At 48.6% G+C, this 17,686-nt stretch overlaps 1 protein-coding gene across 1 annotated transcript; it reads left to right on the top strand.

Moving 5' to 3' along the window:
- CNGA2 (cyclic nucleotide gated channel subunit alpha 2) lies at positions 1 to 6,839 on the top strand. The gene is made up of 6 exons (XM_003804521.3): positions 1 to 130; positions 324 to 416; positions 1,099 to 1,269; positions 2,331 to 2,438; positions 4,073 to 4,179; positions 4,546 to 6,839. The coding sequence occupies exons 1-6, from the start codon at positions 21 to 23 to the stop codon at positions 5,949 to 5,951; spliced, it is 1,995 nt and encodes a 664-aa protein (XP_003804569.2). The 5' UTR covers positions 1 to 20; the 3' UTR covers positions 5,952 to 6,839.
- The last annotated feature ends 10,847 nt before the right edge of the window (positions 6,840 to 17,686 follow it).

Raw genomic sequence — 17,686 nt, forward strand, 5'->3', positions numbered from 1 at the left:
GCTCTGGTTGTACATGGAGGATGACCGAAAAAACCAATGGTGTGAAGAGCTCCCCAGCCAATAATCACAACCATCATGCACCTCCTGCCATCAAGGCCAATGGCAAAGATGACCACAGGACAAGCAGCAGGTGAGTCTGCATGGTATCAGGGAAGGTACAGAGGCTGCTACTTCTTCCCATCTCTGCCTCATTGTCACAGAGCAAGCAATCTTTGTCTCCAGGACAGCCTCTAAAAAGAACATGGGATTTCTAAGCATGACCCAGGAGGGGAGAGAAGTCATGCCCTGAGAACCCTGGGTCAATCCTGCTCTTTTTTCTGCAGGCCACACTCTGCAGCTGACGATGACACCTCCTCAGAACTGCAGAGGCTGGCAGACGTGGATGCCCCACAGCAGGGAAGGAGTGGCTTCCGCAGGTGGGTCCCACCACTACCCTGCTGCTTCCCCTTCCTGTGCATGGAGCCTGTCAGGGTGGCTACCACTGCCCTCCTCTTCACGGTCCCACCAGTCCTGTCCATCAAGACCTCCAAGGAGCACTGTCACTGGTAGCCAAACTTAATTCCGTCCTCCTGAGGTCTGGGCAAACCCCAAGGCAGGCAAGCTCAGAGGGGCCAGAAGAGGCCTACCTTCACATTTGGCTGTCTCAGCATCAGGGAGCGATATCCTTCCCGGTAGAGAGACCTAGGTAGAGGACCCAAGGCCTCTCTGTCCCAGAGTCAGAGGCTCCATAGGGAAAGCAGGAAGCTCAGGGCAAGCTTTACTCATGATAGTTCCTGCCTTAACACAACCTCCAACTTGCCCTGAAGACCTCCTGCTTGCTCTTCTCACCATCAACTGAGATGGCACTTCCTATAGGAAGTCTTCCTAGGACAGCAGTCTCCCCCTGGACTGCATTCAGGGTCATGCCTGAGCCCCAGCCCCCCGCCCTATGGCCTCTACCCCAGCTTTTAGCACACGGGAAATCATGGTCTGGCCTGTTTGTAGGTTTCACTGTCCTTCTTTCATCTTCCTTAGCAGACAGTGAGCTCTTGGGGACTGGTGCTTTCTGAACAGCATGAGTCTTGGCTCTGGCTCATACTCTTTTTCTCTCACCTCTAGGATAGTTCGCCTGGTGGGGATCATCAGACAGTGGGCCAACAAGAATTTCCGAGAGGAGGAACCTAGGCCTGACTCATTCCTCGAGCGTTTTCGTGGGCCTGAACTCCAGACTGTGACCACACAGGAGGGGGATGGCAAAGGCGACAAGGATGGCGAGGACAAAGGCACCAAGTACAGCTGTTCAGCCTATGGCACTCAAATGGGCTTTAAGCATGCAATGGAAGAGCTCACTGGGGTTTCTATGCTACTGCTAGGGGCTATGACAAGCCCTGCTGTAGTAAAAAGAGTGGTGGGCAAGGGTGATTTGCAATGTTTTCACCTCCAGAATATTTCCATTGTTTCCCCAACAGCCAGTGGCCTACTTGCCATGAGAACCTCTGGTGTCTTTTCTCGCCTTAGTTGCCTCTTGCCAGATGTCCTCTTGCTGCACATGAATGTATAGCCCAGTTCCAGTGGTCAGGAAATACTGAGAGGGTGCATTCAGGGAGTGCCCTGGAGGGGATGCCAATCTCATCTCCACTGTGGGCAAGGAAGTGGGTCTTTGAAGAGATCATGTAGAGGGCTGGAGGAGAAGCGCTGAATGATGGAGCAGGATAACATGGGGAGGGCAGAGAAGGCAGAGCTGGAGGGTTTGTCTTTTGAGGAATGAGAAGGCAACTGCAGATGTCTGGCCAAGCTGACATTCCCTACCTCTGGCTAGTGGAGAGAAAGCAGGACACAACATCCCTTGTCAAAGCAGGACACAACATCTGGGGAAGTGATTTGGAGGCTGGAGGCCAATGACCAAAAAGGGAGGGTGAGGTGGGCAGGAAGCTCATGGTGCTCACTCACCTGGAGCACCTCTCTTTAGGGAGGGATGTGGGAATAGGCCTAAGCCCCAATTATCATCCTGTGGAAATCCCTTCCCAGGCCCTGAGACCCACCACTACTGAAAGCTCTGCCCCTTGACATGCCCTCTGGGCAAGGGGCCTGTAACGTGCATGGGAACCAATGGACCTATCTAGGTTCAGAATGAGAAGATGGGTGCCCCCGCCCATCTGAGTTCCACTCAGATGCCCAGTACCAGGTTGTAGTTCCCTGAAAAATGTGGCCCTCAGCCAACCCATCTTTCACCCCACATATACCCTTCGGCAGTGCTTTTGCTTTCTCAGGCACTTCTGGTTTCTGGGAGCTGGGGTGCTATCACACTGGGGGACCTGATCCCCAAGCCTTGCCTTTGTCTGTCTTCTCAGGAAGAAATTTGAACTATTTGTCTTGGACCCAGCTGGGGATTGGTACTACTGCTGGCTATTTGTCATTGCCATGCCCGTCCTTTACAACTGGTGCCTGCTGGTGGCCAGGTGAGCAGGGTGGGGCCCAGGAGGGGTGGCCAAAGCAACCCAGTCTTCAGACCCCGGGATTGACAGCGCAGCAGTCCCTGGATACCAATGGCACCTCCAACTTCTCTGTTAACCCCAACCCTCTCCCTATTTAATATGCCATGAAGATTTCTTGTCTGTCCTGTGTCTGGGACAACTACAGTGGTTCCACACACCTAGGGTGCATCCTCCACATTTGCAACAAACATGCTTGATAGCAAACTAGGATTTGGTGATGCCATTCCCTCCTCACAAACCCTTAAGTGGCTCCCCATTGTCCACAGGATGAAGTTCAAGGTCTAAGCATGGCCTTCAAACTCCTCTGGACCTGACCTTTTGCTCTTGCTACACGTTCTGGATACACCCCAGCCCCAGCATTCACCACTCTTGGATCAGAACATGCTGTTTCCTCTAGAGAAAATTCCCTTTCCCTTCCATTTTCCACCTATGGAAATTCTTCTCCTTGCAGGCTAAGTTCAAAAGCCACTATCTACATGTAGCTTTCCTTGGCAGCATTCCCCATCCTACTCCATCCCAATCCCAGTCATTCATTCAGCAAGGATTTGTCTGAGCACCTCATGTGTGCTCATTGCTGGGGATAATGTGGTGAACACAACAACCATGGTCTCTGCTCTCCTGGAGCTCCCAGGCTAGTGGCGGACAGTGACTGTAAACCTGAAATGAAACAAATGACCAGAATGATGCCAGGGCCTGGTGGCTAGAGAAAGGGTAGTCAGGATCAGCATCTCTGAGGAGGTGATGCCTTAGCTCGTGGGAGGGAGGCAGCTAATTAGATACTTGAGGACGGTGGAGGGAGCATTCTGGGCAGAAGAAACAGCAAGTATGAAAACCCTGTCTCGGGATGGCCTAGTGTGGCTGGAGGCTGTGAGTGAGCCATCACTGGCATGGGCCAGCTCTGCAGTCTCAGTGGGAAGGGGAGGGGGCTGGAGTTTGAGTCTGAATGTGACCAAGTAGTCAGAGTTAACGGCTCTCCCCTTTGACTAGTACACTCACTGGACAATCATCCTGGGCTGTGTCCCTGACTCTGCTCTCTCCCCAGTACTCTCCCTATTCAGTTGCCAAATCCTGCCACTTCCTTTTAAAAAGTTCTGCAACCTCCAAACTTTCTCCATTCCCACTACTATTCTCCCTCTCATGTGTATTGGCTAGTGCTGTTTATTGGGTGCTGAATAAGATGTATGCTGAAGAGATGAGCATGGAGATGGTTCAGTTGTGTGCTGTAGTTTGTTCTTCCAATGACTTGTTCATTCATTCAACTCACAGCCATTGAGCGCTCAAATCCTGTTGCCCTAGGTCAGGCATGGGGCATGCCGTAATGACTAAGAGGGCTCCCTGCCTTCCTGGAGCTCACAGTTCAGAGGGTGAGACAGAAAATTAATGGTTAGTGGTGCTGTCTATGTAGTGATGTTATGTAATGAGGAGGGGTGGGGCAGAAGTTACTTGTAGATAAATATCTCTTGGCATCAGGCTGACTGTGACTAAATGATGCCCCTGGTAGCCATCCCAAGCCCTGCACACAGTGAACACTCAGTTTGGGGCCTCCAAGGGACCTTTGGCTGGCTTTGGGGGTGAAGCTTAGCCCTGTCCTCCCGCAGAGCCTGCTTCAGTGACCTACAGAAAGGCTACTACCTGGTGTGGCTGGTGCTGGATTATGTGTCAGATGTGGTCTACATTGCGGACCTCTTCATCCGATTGCGCACAGGTCAGTGAGCAACTGGGATGCAGGTAAATCCGAAGGCCTGAGTCCAAATTTTTAGGAAGCCCACTGGACATGGTGTTGGACTAAATTGCTTGGGTGGGAGTCTGGTAGGTGAGTACCCTTCTTTGAACCTCATGGTCCCACATGCATAGAGAGGTTTTGATCTGGGGGTGTTCTCTTAGAGTCCTTCTGGCCAGCCCTGGTATGTGAGCTATATCCTTCCTTGGGAAGGAAGTTTCAGTGAGCAGTAGTTTCCTTGCCTAGAGATATTAGCCTATAGGGAAGGATATATATATATATATATATATATATATATATATATATATACCCTGAGGGCAGAGATGACATGCTTGCTTTCATCTCTACTAGGTTTCCTGGAGCAGGGGCTGCTGGTCAAAGATACCAAGAAACTGCGAGACAACTACATCCACACCCTGCAGTTCAAGCTGGATGTGGCTTCCATCATCCCCACTGACCTGATCTATTTTGCTGTGGACATCCACAGCCCTGAGGTGCGCTTCAACCGCCTGCTGCACTTTGCCCGCATGTTTGAGTTCTTTGACCGGACAGAGACACGCACCAGCTACCCTAACATCTTCCGCATCAGCAACCTTGTCCTCTACATCTTGGTCATCATCCACTGGAATGCCTGCATCTATTATGCCATCTCCAAATCCATAGGCTTTGGGGTCGATACCTGGGTTTACCCAAACATCACTGACCCTGAGTATGGCTACCTGGCTAGGGAATACATCTATTGCCTTTACTGGTCCACACTGACTCTCACTACCATTGGGGAGACACCACCCCCTGTAAAGGATGAGGAGTACCTATTTGTCATCTTTGACTTCCTGATTGGCGTCCTCATCTTTGCCACCATCGTGGGAAATGTGGGCTCCATGATCTCCAACATGAATGCCACCCGGGCAGAGTTCCAGGCTAAGATCGATGCCGTGAAACACTACATGCAGTTCCGAAAGGTCAGCAAGGAGATGGAAGCCAAGGTCATTAGGTGGTTTGACTACTTGTGGACCAATAAGAAGACAGTGGATGAGCAAGAAATTCTCAAGAATCTGCCAGCCAAGCTCAGGGCTGAGATAGCCATCAATGTCCACTTGTCCACACTCAAGAAAGTGCGCATCTTCCATGATTGTGAGGCTGGCCTGCTGGTAGAGCTGGTACTGAAACTCCGTCCTCAGGTCTTCAGTCCTGGGGATTACATTTGCCGCAAAGGGGACATCGGCAAGGAGATGTACATCATTAAGGAGGGCAAACTGGCAGTGGTGGCTGATGATGGTGTGACTCAGTATGCTCTGCTCTCGGCTGGAAGCTGCTTTGGCGAGATCAGTATCCTTAACATTAAGGGCAGTAAAATGGGCAATCGACGCACAGCTAATATCCGCAGCCTGGGCTACTCAGATCTCTTCTGCTTGTCCAAGGATGATCTTATGGAAGCTGTGACTGAGTACCCTGATGCCAAGAAAGTCCTAGAAGAGAGGGGTCGGGAGATCCTCATGAAGGAGGGACTGCTGGATGAGAACGAAGTGGCAACCAGCATGGAGGTCGACGTGCAGGAGAAGCTAGGGCAGCTGGAGACCAACATGGAAACCTTGTACACTCGCTTTGGCCGCCTGCTGGCTGAGTACACGGGGGCCCAGCAGAAGCTCAAGCAGCGCATCACAGTTCTGGAAACCAAGATGAAACAGAACAATGAAGATGACTACCTGTCTGATGGGATGAACAGCCCCGAGCTGGCTGCTGCTGACAAGCCATAAGACCTGGGGCCCAACTGCCTCTCCAGCCTTGGCCTTGATCCCAGAAGCTAGAGGAGCTATTTAGATCTCCGGATTTACATGCATTACCCTCACGTTCCCTGAATTCTCCCAAAAGCCTCTCTGACCCTGGGTTTTTGGCCTAAACATCCAAGATTCCGCCTCCAAGTTTAGCCCAAGTTTGTGGAGAGTACAGACTGTGTTGGCTGGGCTTCCGAGAGCTTCGGCCTGCCTAAGTCTGAGGAAGGGAGAAGGGGGCAGCTGTCTGCCAGGAGTCTGTCCTGGGACTGGGAGCCTGGGCAATGATCCGCTCTGAAGAAGGCCACTTGCAAAATGACATACACCTTGCTGCAGTACTGCCCCCCTCTGGCTCTTTTGCGCATAGCGACTCCTCCCTTGGTTCTGGCCCCCACTTTTTCTAACATGTGTTCTGAATACTCCCTTTTTCCCTGCACACGCATGTACTTCGAGCACCGACTATAGACATTTAGATCAGGTACCCAGTGTCTGTCTCCCACGACAGGCCAAGGGATGTGATAGTGTTGTTGGGAGGGGGTAGAAGGGTGCCCACTCAGGGTTATTCCTCCCCATCAGATACTCCAGCTCCTGCTCTGTAGATTGATCTGTCTGTCTGCTAGCCAGGATGGGATCTCTGCAGTCTTCTGTGGACCAAGGAGATAGACCCGGCTTCTGGTCCATTCCAGGGCAGGGAGTGAGGAGCAAGGCAACTGGCATTTGTCCACCTGGAGACAGAGGTAGCTGGCAGCTCTGGCCATCCCTCCCCTATGAAGAGCATTCCTAAAGAGGCCCTGAAAACTGCTGGTGGTGGGGAGACTCTTCAAGTTAATATCTGCATTAGAGGCACTTATGAGTTAAAAAATTCCTTTGAACTATCTGTGGTTATTGCTCAACTCTGCTGTTCACATTCTTTCCCTCCCTTCATTAATCCCTCTCTTTTCGCTATATGGTTGTCCCTCAGTATTCATTAGGGATTGCTTTCAGGAGTCCCCATGGATACCAAAATTTGTGGATGTTCAAGTCCCTGATACAAAATGACGTCGTATTTGAATATAACCTATGCACATCCTCCCATACTTTAAGTCATCTCTCGATTATTTGTAACACCTAATACAATGTCAGTGCTATGTAAATAGCTGTTATATTGTATCTTTTCTTTGTATTATTTTGATCTGTTATTTTTTTCCTGAATATTTTTAATCTGCCATTGGTTGAATCTGCAGATGTGAAACGCAAGGATATGAAGGAAAGACTACTTTTCTTTGCCCCTATCCAGAACTCTTTCGGTCTGAAATACACTCTCCCACCTCTCCCTGCCTGCCTAAGCCTTATGGGTCCTTCAGGGCTTACCTCAGGCACCACCTTCTCGCAGAAGGCCCACTTGACTGCAACCACTCCCACACTAGTCAATTATCTCCTCTGTAGGCTCCCACAGCGCAGAGCCTCTCTGTCCTGGTTTTGTAATGTGCGGTCAGTTTTAGTGGACTTGGTTTCCCCTCCTGACTGTGGACAAGGCCAAGACAGTCTACCTCATGTGTCTATTTGCAGCCTCAGTGACATAGCTGGCACTGAGGAGCATTCAGAGAACATTTATTCATTGGGGGAGTAAGTGAACACATGAATGAGTGAATGAATGGATGAATGAGCAAAGAAACACAGCTGACCAAAACTCTCATGCTTCTCCCTGACAGCGGTCATGCCTTGACAGAAGCATTCGCTCTGCTGGGGGAGTTGGGAAAGATCTCCTGGAGTATCAGGTCTTTCAGCTGGGCATTATAACATGATCAGGAGCCTAAAGGAAAAGTACTAATTAGTGGGCAAGAAAATCTAGGTGCAGACTCAGAGGCCTTCCTGTTCACATGCACACCACTTATTTATTCATGTATTTCTTGTGGTGAAATACACATAAAATTTACCATCATAATCACTTTTAAGTGTACAGTTCAGTAGTGTTAAGTATATTCACATTTTTGTGAAAACAATCTTGAGAATTTTTCACCTTGCAAAACTGAAACTTTGTCCCCAGTAAAAATCCCCCATTGCTCCTTCTACCCAGCCCCTGGAAGCAACCATTCTACTTTCTGTCTCTATAAATTTAACTTCTCTAGGGACCTCATATAAGTGCTATCATACAGTATTTGTCCTTTGTGTCTGGCTTATTTTACTCAGCATAACATCCTCAAGACTAATCCATGTTGTAGCATGTGTCAGAATTTCTTTCCTTTTTAAGGCCAAATAATATTTGATTGTATAGATCACCACATTTTGCTTAGTCATTCATTTCTTGATGAACACCTGGGTTGTTTCCACCATTTGACTATGGTGAATATTCCTGTATCCATGAGTATACAAATAGCTCTTTGAGACCCCGTTTTCAGTTTTTTGGGCATATACTCAGAAATGAAATTGCTGGATCACTTAGTAATTCTATTTTTAATTTTTTGAAGAACCATTTTCTTTTCTGTGTGTCACCAAAACAGTGACATCATTTTACATTCCTACCAGCAATGCACAAGGGTTCCAATTTCTCTACATTCTCCCCATCACTTACTTTCTGTGTTTTTTGTAGCTATCCTAATGGGTGTCAGGTGAATCTTACTGTAGCTTTGATTTTCATTTCTCTAATGAGTGGTGATTTTGAGCATATTTTCACAAGCTTATTGGCCATTTGTATATCTTTTTTGGAGAAATGTCTATTCAAGTTCTTTGGCTATTTTTTAATTGGAGTGTCAAGTTGTAGAAGTTCTTTATATATTCTGGATATTAAACCCTTATCAGCTATGATTTGTAATTATTTTCCTTATTCTCTACGTTGCTTTTTTACGGTGTGACCATGTGGATTGTGTCCTTTGGTATGCAGAAGTGTTTAATTTTGTTGTAATTCAATTCATCTGCTTTTGCTTCTGTTGCCTGTGCTTTTGGCATTACCATTCCTTTTTATGTGAATTCATCCTTCTGGCCAGGCTTCTTTTACATTTAGTGTAGTTTCTTGACCTCTTCCCTAGCTTAGAGGAAGAAATCTTAACCAGGGGAAGACTCACCTGGACGGATCTGTAACATGACACATGCCTAGGTCCTGGTCCCTGAAAGTTGCAGAAGGAGAGAGATGCATTCATGATGGAGCAGTGCTTTGTGTACACCCCCCTTTGGGTATTGGGCATGGAGAAAAAGCTCTAAACCCCTTTGCCTCAAGAGAACCCCACGCAACAGGAGGAGTCTTTGGAGACCCAGCCAGCTCCTTGCCAATAACCTCGTTGCTAAGGTTGCACTGAGTTCAGTTTTTACCGTGTCTTGGAACCAGGACAAAATGTAATTTTTGCAGGCGTAAGATGGTACTGGGGCCAGAAGCAGGGGGATGACTGCATTGAAATTTTTTGCCTTGATTTCAGCAAGAAATCTGCAGTGTTCTCCCTGGAGCCTGGTTCACCATCAGCCCAGCCCCAACAGGTGCCTGATTTCCAGCCCACATCATGGGATGGACATTGTGTCTTGGATTTGGTTTTCCCCAGGGCAAGGCAGGCACCTTCTCTGGACCACATGGGGAGCTCATTGGTTCAAGACACGGACTCCAGGGCTCAGCTCCCACCCTCTTCCAGTTTTCTTTTCCCCAGATATCCTTGGGTCCACTCTCTCATAACTTTTTGCCATGTCTGGAATGTCTATGTTCTCTTCAGCTTTCAGGTATTTTCTTTTATTTTTTAAATAAAATTAAATCCAAATTTTATTAAGGATTTCAAGTTACATACTTCAAATTTCTACAATGGAATGGAATCATTTTGGAACTGGAAAAGTGGCATAAACACTGACATCCCTTGAAACTACAATTTTATAAAGAAAACTCTGCAAACCACATCCCCATTATGTAACAAGACTAGGCATTATCTACACCTTCACTTTGGCAATAGCTATTTCCCAAAATAATGAAAAAGGTGATTTTGCTACTTCAGTTCGTTAAAAACGGGATTCTATCTTTAAGGTTCAGAAAAAGCTGCATTTAGATGAACTATGGTTACCCGCTCCCCACCCCCCCACAAAAAAAAGAGAGCACAGAGTGTCTAAGCAAAGCAAAGGAAGTCATTTTGAAAATAAAGAGAGAAAAGCTATTATAATTGGTTAAGGATTTCCAGTAGTAAGTGAAAATCTCAGGAGAGGAATGGATAGCACTACAAACAATGTGTTCACATTCCAAGTCCTTAACACTAACTTTCTCTGTTCTGGATCTGGGCAAGCAGCACTCTGTTAGATCTTTGCGTGGCTCCTATTTTTATAGAAGTGGATGGATGCACTATTTCACAAGGTCTAAGAGTTTTTTTCAGATATTTTTGATGACTGTATTGTAGTAAATACTATAGGGATCGCACTATAGTATTGTAGTCATGAGACTAAAGTGGAAAAAAGACTATTTTTGACAAAAGATGCCGTTAAATTTCAGACTGTAGAGCCACATTTACAATATCTCAGGCTAATTACTGTTAATTTTGGGGTTGAACTTTTTTTTTTTTTTTTTGACAACAGCGAGGGTGGACTATTGGATTGTCATTAGAGGAAGGTCTAGATTTCCTGCTCTTAATAAAATTACATTGAATTCATTTTTAGAGGTGATGAAAACTTCCTTTTTGAGAAGTTAGTGTTCAGGTCTTGGAATGCTTTCAGGTATTTTCTCATGCTGTTCCCTCTGCCTGGATTACCCTTTTCTGCCACTTTTTCTTCTGAGATGAAATTCACAGGCCCCTTCTCCGAGTCCTGCCACAGCTTTCTATGTGAGACTCCCTTGCACACTGGTCTGCAAGTGTCTGTTTAGCAATAATATATTCTCATCTAAAGACAGTTTGTTCATTGAGAAAAGGATGAAGGAACAACAGAAGGAATATCTGTGCAGCTTGTCGTGTGTGTGTGTGTGTGTGTGTCTGTGTGCGCGCGTATGCCTGTGTGAGGATCTGGATGTCAGCCTAGGCAGTGTCTGTCTCTGGCCAGCCCCTCACCCACCGTCTCTCGGGTTGTTTTCTCTGTAAGAGCGTGACTCTCCTGTCTGTTGCTGGCCGCCGCCCCCGCCTCTCTCCTATAACTGGCTGTAATATAGGAACTGAAGTACGTTTTCCATTATGTGTTGGATTTATTCAGCACAGCCTGATGTTTCCTGCTCTTGATTTTAAAATGTTTAAATCGGAATGTTTTTTATTTTCATTTGAAAATACCCATTGAAGGTAAATTGCTCTATTTGCATATGGCCATCAGTTGCTTTTCTCTGCATTGGTGACCTTCTATACAAAACAAAAGTCCCCTCTCCTGCGCACCACACTCCTTCTTTTGGTGTGACCTGTGGTGGTCCTTGCCTGGCCAGCCCAGCCTGAGTCCAAGCCTCAGAAGCATCTATTCCTTGGTCTGGAGCTTAAAGTTAGTCTGACCATTTATCCCCTCCCTTCGGTGAATCCGAGGCAGAGGGTCTCTGTCTTCTGTTTAGCCTGGAAACAAGGAAGCCCCCAGTGCACAGAGATGGGGAACCCTACCACCAGAGGGCGCATGAACCTCAGGAAAGGGTGGTGGGCTCCACTCTGCGAACCCTCCACCCAGCAGAGGACTGAGCAGGGCCGGTTGAGGCAGTTAGGTGGCTGCCCCCCGGGGCCTTGCAGAGCTATTGGACAAGGTCTCTTTCCCATTGTGCCCCACTGTGGTCCCTTTGAAGGCCCTCAGAGGTTCCTGGGTGGCAAGACCAATGCCCAGTACAAGTTTCTTCATGCTAGGTACCCAGACTCTGCTGGAGACTGGGGAAGGAGAGAATGTCAGGGTGGAATTACAGGGAGACTTGAGCACTATGGTTGTCATTACTTATTGTATTCAGAAAAAAAAAATACTAGAAGTCTAAAAAACCCTTGACGTTATGGATAAGATTGGTTAGCATGGAGCTAATGTCAGCCTACTTAAAATTGACATAAATAAAATTATTACGTAAATAATTGTTCCAGTGTCACGTGAAGGTAGTACACAGATGATTGTGTACATTTAGCCAAATACCTACTTGATGCCACCATGGTATTTGAAAAGTAACACCACCATAACTCACCCTTTGGTGTTTCCTAGAGAACCTGCTCATCTACCCATGTTGGTCATGGCACGTCTGTCCTTCAGGTTGCTCAGGCCAAAGCTCCTGATGTAATCCTGGATCCTTCTCTTTTCTTCATCCACTGCATCCAATCAGCCAGAAAATACCCTGTCTGCATAACTTTTCAAAGTCCAGTCAGAATCCATGCACCTCTCCCACCTCTGCCACTCCCGCCCTCGTGCAGGGCTCTCTCCTGGATGACTGCAGTCGCCTCCAGACTGGTGTCCCTGTTTCCACCTTTGCTCCCTCCCCTCCAACCCACTCTCCATCTAGCCAGCAGAGTAGTCAAAAGCAATGAAAGTCATGTCTCATTCTGCTTACATTCTTTTCGGGTCCTCCATTACTCTTATAATAAAATTCAAACTCATGGCTTGGTCTCCAGGTCCTGTTGCACAGCCCCCGCCAGCATCCTTGGCCTCACCTGCTTTCTCTCTTGGCCTCTTCTGGAGTCAGGTCCTCCAGTCTCCTCTGAGTTCCTCAGACACACCCAGCTTCTCTGTCCCTTGGCAGCCTTGCACTTGCTGTCTTTATGTGTTGCTCTCTTTCCCTCTGGAACTTCTGTGACTGGCTTCTTGTCCTCAGGACTCCACAATGAAAAGAGCCCCCAGCCTCCCAGTCATGCTGATCTCGGCACCCTGTGAGGTTTTCCTAACAGCACTTAGCACCCTCCACAATCTTCTTGTTCATTGGTTTCCTTGTTTATTGCTTGTTTCCCCAATTAGAATGTCAGCTCCCTGAGATAGACCTTTGTGCTGGCCCCCACTACATCTGTAGCACCTAGAGCAGCTACTGGTACCTCAGTGTTCTGTACATGCCCAATACTGGGAACTTCTTAGGGGCTGGCCTCCTCTTTTTTCTCTAATGGACTAAACCCCATATCCTTAGCTGCTTCTCTCTGCCCATCCTCATAGCCCTGCAGGTTTTGCTCACACAAAACTGCTTGGTATTCCGTAACCCAACTGGAGCTGTCCCACGAGAAACTCGGCTTACACCTACTTCTATCCCTACATCTGTCTGCAACATTCCTCTAATCCTTCAAAGTCACCTCTAATGTCACCTCCCTCCCAAAGCCTTCTTTGATCCCCTATAAACAAGTGTGACTCAGCTATCATCTGTATTTGTGGCTTTCCCCCTTCCTTGCTCCTGGAGGATGGGGCTGTGTGAGATTCATGCTACCCTCTTATAGCCAAAGCTACTTGCAAGAGGGTATGTGTGTGGAGGAGGAGAGTGGGTGTGGACTTGGTCCCCAGGGGGCTCTGCTGAGGTAGAGCTCCCCAGTTGAACAGGGAGCTGGGGTAGGCAGGCATGGGGTACCAGCTGGCCCCAGCAGGAGGAGTGGTGTGCCATACTGGCTGTGGGTTCAGTGGCAGGTCAACTTCCCCCTGGCAGAGACTGAGCTGCCAAGAACTAAGTGATTTTGCTTCTCTCTGAGGCAGACATTTCCCTGGAAGGACAATCTAGCCCTGATTTAGGGCCTGAAACCAAGCCAGTTACAGTTAGCCTGATGGGGAGGGTGATGAAGATGCCTTTCTACATAAAATGTTTGCTAAGCCCAGGTCCAAAATGGACTCAATGCTGTGGCTGGGACCAAGGCCATGCTTAGAGAGGGCCCGTAGGAACACTGGCCTGGGAGCCCTGTAACCTAAGCTTGGTCCTGTTCCACTCCCATTTTCTGGGGACTTGGACTATTCTATTCCTGGAAATCTGGAACATAGCACAGTAGGGTAGCTGGGGAAGAGGACAGTATCCAATAGAGCCTCTTTCCTTGGCTCCCCTAGGCTTGAGGAAGACCCTGCTCTTTCCCAGCACTGCCAGCCTAACTGCATATTCACATGACTCAAACTGGGCAGTGCTAAGGGGGCCTCAGCAAGCTTCTGTCTTGTCTTCTTTGGACAGATTTGTCCCTGGAACGTGATATTTGCCCAGGGTCTTGAAAGATGCAGAGGAGCTCGATGGGCAAGCAGGATGAGATGCCAGGTCCCACAAGCCAAGTGAGCAAGAGTGTTGAAGAGCAAGACCAATGGCCTCAGTTTGTGGCCAGGAGGGGGTTCAGTGGAGCATGAACCTTACTCTCTCCTGGGCTCTACAGATCCTGGAGTTAAAGTGATCTCAGTGGTTGAACTGAACAAATTTCTTTCCCTTTTGGGTTCAGTTTCCCACTTATTTTAAGAAAGAAAGTTCGCAGGCCGTTTGCAGCCCTCCCGGGGAGTCAGAGGATAGATTCGTCTTACCTCAGCTTGTACCCTTGCATCACTCAAGTTTGTCTAAGCTCAAACTTCCAGCCAGGACTTTGGAGTTGCCAGTTTCTATGGATCAATGTTTTTAATTAGATCGGGTTTCTTGTTTCTCCTTTATTGAATCGGGTAAGCAAATTAAATTGGGCAATTTGTTGTTAGGTCATTTAAGTGCCAACTGGGTTTCATAACCTGGGTTTGTGCCATATCCAAGTGCCTCCAACTTCTTCCTGGAGTGGTGGAATCAGAGGCCAGCTGGAGGTGTAGGCATCCTAGGGAACCGTAGGCGTGGGTCTCTGGCTCTTGAGGGTCTGAGTCCCTGGGGCATAGACCCACTCTCTTTGTTGGTCTAGAAAGGCAAGGTGGATGGTCACAGGGGCTCAGGACTGAAGCTGGATGGGAACAGTGGTGAGATAATAATCAGGAGTTCCTAGGGTTGCCTGTGGACAAGGCACTTCCTTGAACCCGTAGCCTCTGTTTTGTTATCTATATAATGGGTAAGGTCTCTGGAGCCCCTTCTGTTCTGGCATTCTGTTGCACTCTGGCTCTGTGAAGGTGGAATCTGCTCCACCAAGATATAGCTTGTTTGCCTGGTGCTGGAGGGGGCACAGCTTTCGGGATCCGAGTCTTGGAAGGCCGACTGAAGTGGGCTGGGCAAGAGGCCTGGGTGGGGCAGCAGCCTGGGCCAGGTCTGGACAGCGCCTGGCTGACCAAGCTAAGGCTGCCTCAGGCTCCAGACAGCTCGCCCTGCTGCTGTTCCACCTCCGGCCATAAAGAATGGTGGGGACGCTCTTGCACCGCGATTCGAGCGCGCCGTTGGGCTTGCCAAGCCCTTGCTCAATCTCCACGTAGCGGGAGCTTTTTTGCACGACCTGTACTCCAGGAGTGGGAGCGCCCCAAGACCCTCTGGCGAAGAAAGAATTTGAGCAGGGCAGCTGCAGGCACAGGGCATGGCAGGAGGAAGCTCTTCAGCGCCTGCCTCAGATCTCCTCATCTCCACATCCCCCTTGGAGCCTTTGCCCTCACCCTCTCCTCTCAATGGCCACATTTGCCAGCTACACAGTGCCACCCTGCAGGGTTTTTGTCGGCAACCCATTCCATTTCTTGCCCAAAGAAAGGGAGGAGGGTTGAGCTGTAGGCCATTCACCTCTGGGACCTGTTCTGAGAGAGGGTAAGGCTGGGACTGCTAGGCCACCTTCCCGGCTCCTGGAGATACAAGAGTGAGGAGGCAGGTCTGTAGACAGGCTGCCCAAACCTGTTGAATTCAGGGAGGTAGTGACAAGATGTGACAGGCGAACAGGGACAATGGCTGGAGGGCTCCAGCAGGGGCTAGGGACAGGTATTCAGGGCATCGGGCTTGGTAAATAACATTAACAAGGCAGCAACCTGAGCAGGCAAATTGGGAATGCAGACAGGGCTCCGTGACTGTGCTGGCTGGCTGCCTGTGAGTCACCTCTGTGGGTCGATTTAATTGCTGAGCACTTGGATATGCAATGTGCTTAGAGAGGCTGAGTTGAAGCCCCGCCTCAAAACCAGTGCAACAATTTGGGTGTACTACCAGTGGCCCAGGAGCATTGCTTCCTCAGGCCAGGCCCGGAAGTCTTAGCTCATGTCTCTCCCCTTTTCTCTCTCTTTTGTAAGCACTGGGTCCCTCAGGTTTCAAGGTGAAACAGACTTCTTTTCTAAAGCCACCCTGATCTGGGGGTCTCTAGAGATCTCCCCAGCCCCATTCAATCAAGTCACCTCTTGTTGCTTGATTGCATTGTCTCTGTCCAGTGCCTGACCCAGAGTAGATGCCAACAAATATTTTTAAAAGAATGGGAAAACCAGTGTATTTCTTGATTTTTTTCAGGTGCTTGCTGTTTTCTATTATGCCTATGAAATAAAAATACAGCCCTTTAGGAAACAATGTTGTGTCCGGCGTGTCCATAGCATAGCAGACGTTTCAGAGAATAGACCAGTTTTGTGCAGATGTGGACTGAGGGCTAGGTGGGGGAGTAAAGAATCTGAGAAACAGGAACTCTGCCAGCAAACAGAGTCCTGGGAATGCATCTCATTTTACAGGCACGGTCTTGTTCTTCCTTTTCTGCTCTGACCATGTGGAACAGAAAACAGTTTTCCTTGGCTCAAAGACAAGGCAGGCGAGGCAGTGACTGTGTCTAAACGTGCCGAGAGCTAACTGTACCTGTTATGGAACAGTTTCAGGTACTGTGTGCAGAAAGGAGTGGAGTGTGCGGTTCAAAACACTGGCTGCTGTGGTCATGCCAACCCAAAGTTGCTCCTGAACCTCAAAGTGATAGCATCCCCAGACTGAGCCACCGTGGGCCGGAAACCCAGGTTTCTGGTGGGTTGTTTACCCAATTGCGGAGATAACATCATAGCCAGATGGAGTAAGTCCTGATTGGTGACATTTGAGGATTTTGAGATGGAGCTGGCTAAAACTTGATTTTTCTATTTTCAAATCTTGTCATGTATTGAATCGTTTTTGAATGGCATGAAAATCTTATTTAGTGGTTAATATCTGCCCATTATTTTAAGAGTAGTTTTCATAACCAGTGACCATCACTAGATCCGGGCCACTAGTAAATCACTAGTACTTTGAATTAGTGGCCCTACAAAGCCACAGCTTGGAGTTGGAAGCAGCTTTTCTCTACTACTCAAAGGGGTGGTGACTGTACTGAGTGGCCAGCTTTGAGATTACTGCCATACACACTCCTGGGTTCTACCTGGCTTCCGCTCTGGGGATTCAACCTAGACCTAGGGCTGGGCCGAGACCTCCGCCTCCCCCATTGTGGGATTGAGGGGCGTGGAGGTGAGGTAAGGCTGTGGCCAGCTCTGAATAGAGAAAGGAATAAGAAAGGAAGGAGAGAGGGAGAGAAGGAAGGCAAGAAGAAGGGAAAGAGGAAAGAAGAAAGGAGGGGAGGAAATAAGGGAGGAAGAGAAGAAGAAAAGAAGAGAGTGAGGGAGATATCTGGGACCCTATCCTGGCAACTTATGGCGGCAGAGTGATGACAGGTGGAAAAGCTTAGCTGACTCTCATGCCAGGCCAACATGCAGAGCTTGGTGTTCAGCTTTGCTGGGTGGCAGGGCTCACTCGGAGGGCGCATGAAAGGGTCACTGGTGGAGTGGAAGGGGTCTTGGCAGGTCATGAGCTGGCTCCCCTCTGCTGGGGAAATGCCACAAGGACTCTTGAGAGACAAGCGGCAGGCCATTGTCATGTTCCTTTTGAAATGGGTCTTCCCAGGCTTGGATTTGGTCACCCCTCACAATTGGGTCACAGATGCCATCTGCAGTGGCACTCCTTGCCTTTACCTTTCTTTGCTCCCCTTCCAACTCCTTTCTTTTTGTGCTTCTCTCTCCTCTCTTTGCTCTCTTGCTCCTCTTCC

Source organism: Pan paniscus, chromosome X, assembly GCF_029289425.2.
Source record: "Pan paniscus chromosome X, NHGRI_mPanPan1-v2.0_pri, whole genome shotgun sequence".
Taxonomy (NCBI): Eukaryota; Metazoa; Chordata; class Mammalia; order Primates; family Hominidae; genus Pan; species Pan paniscus.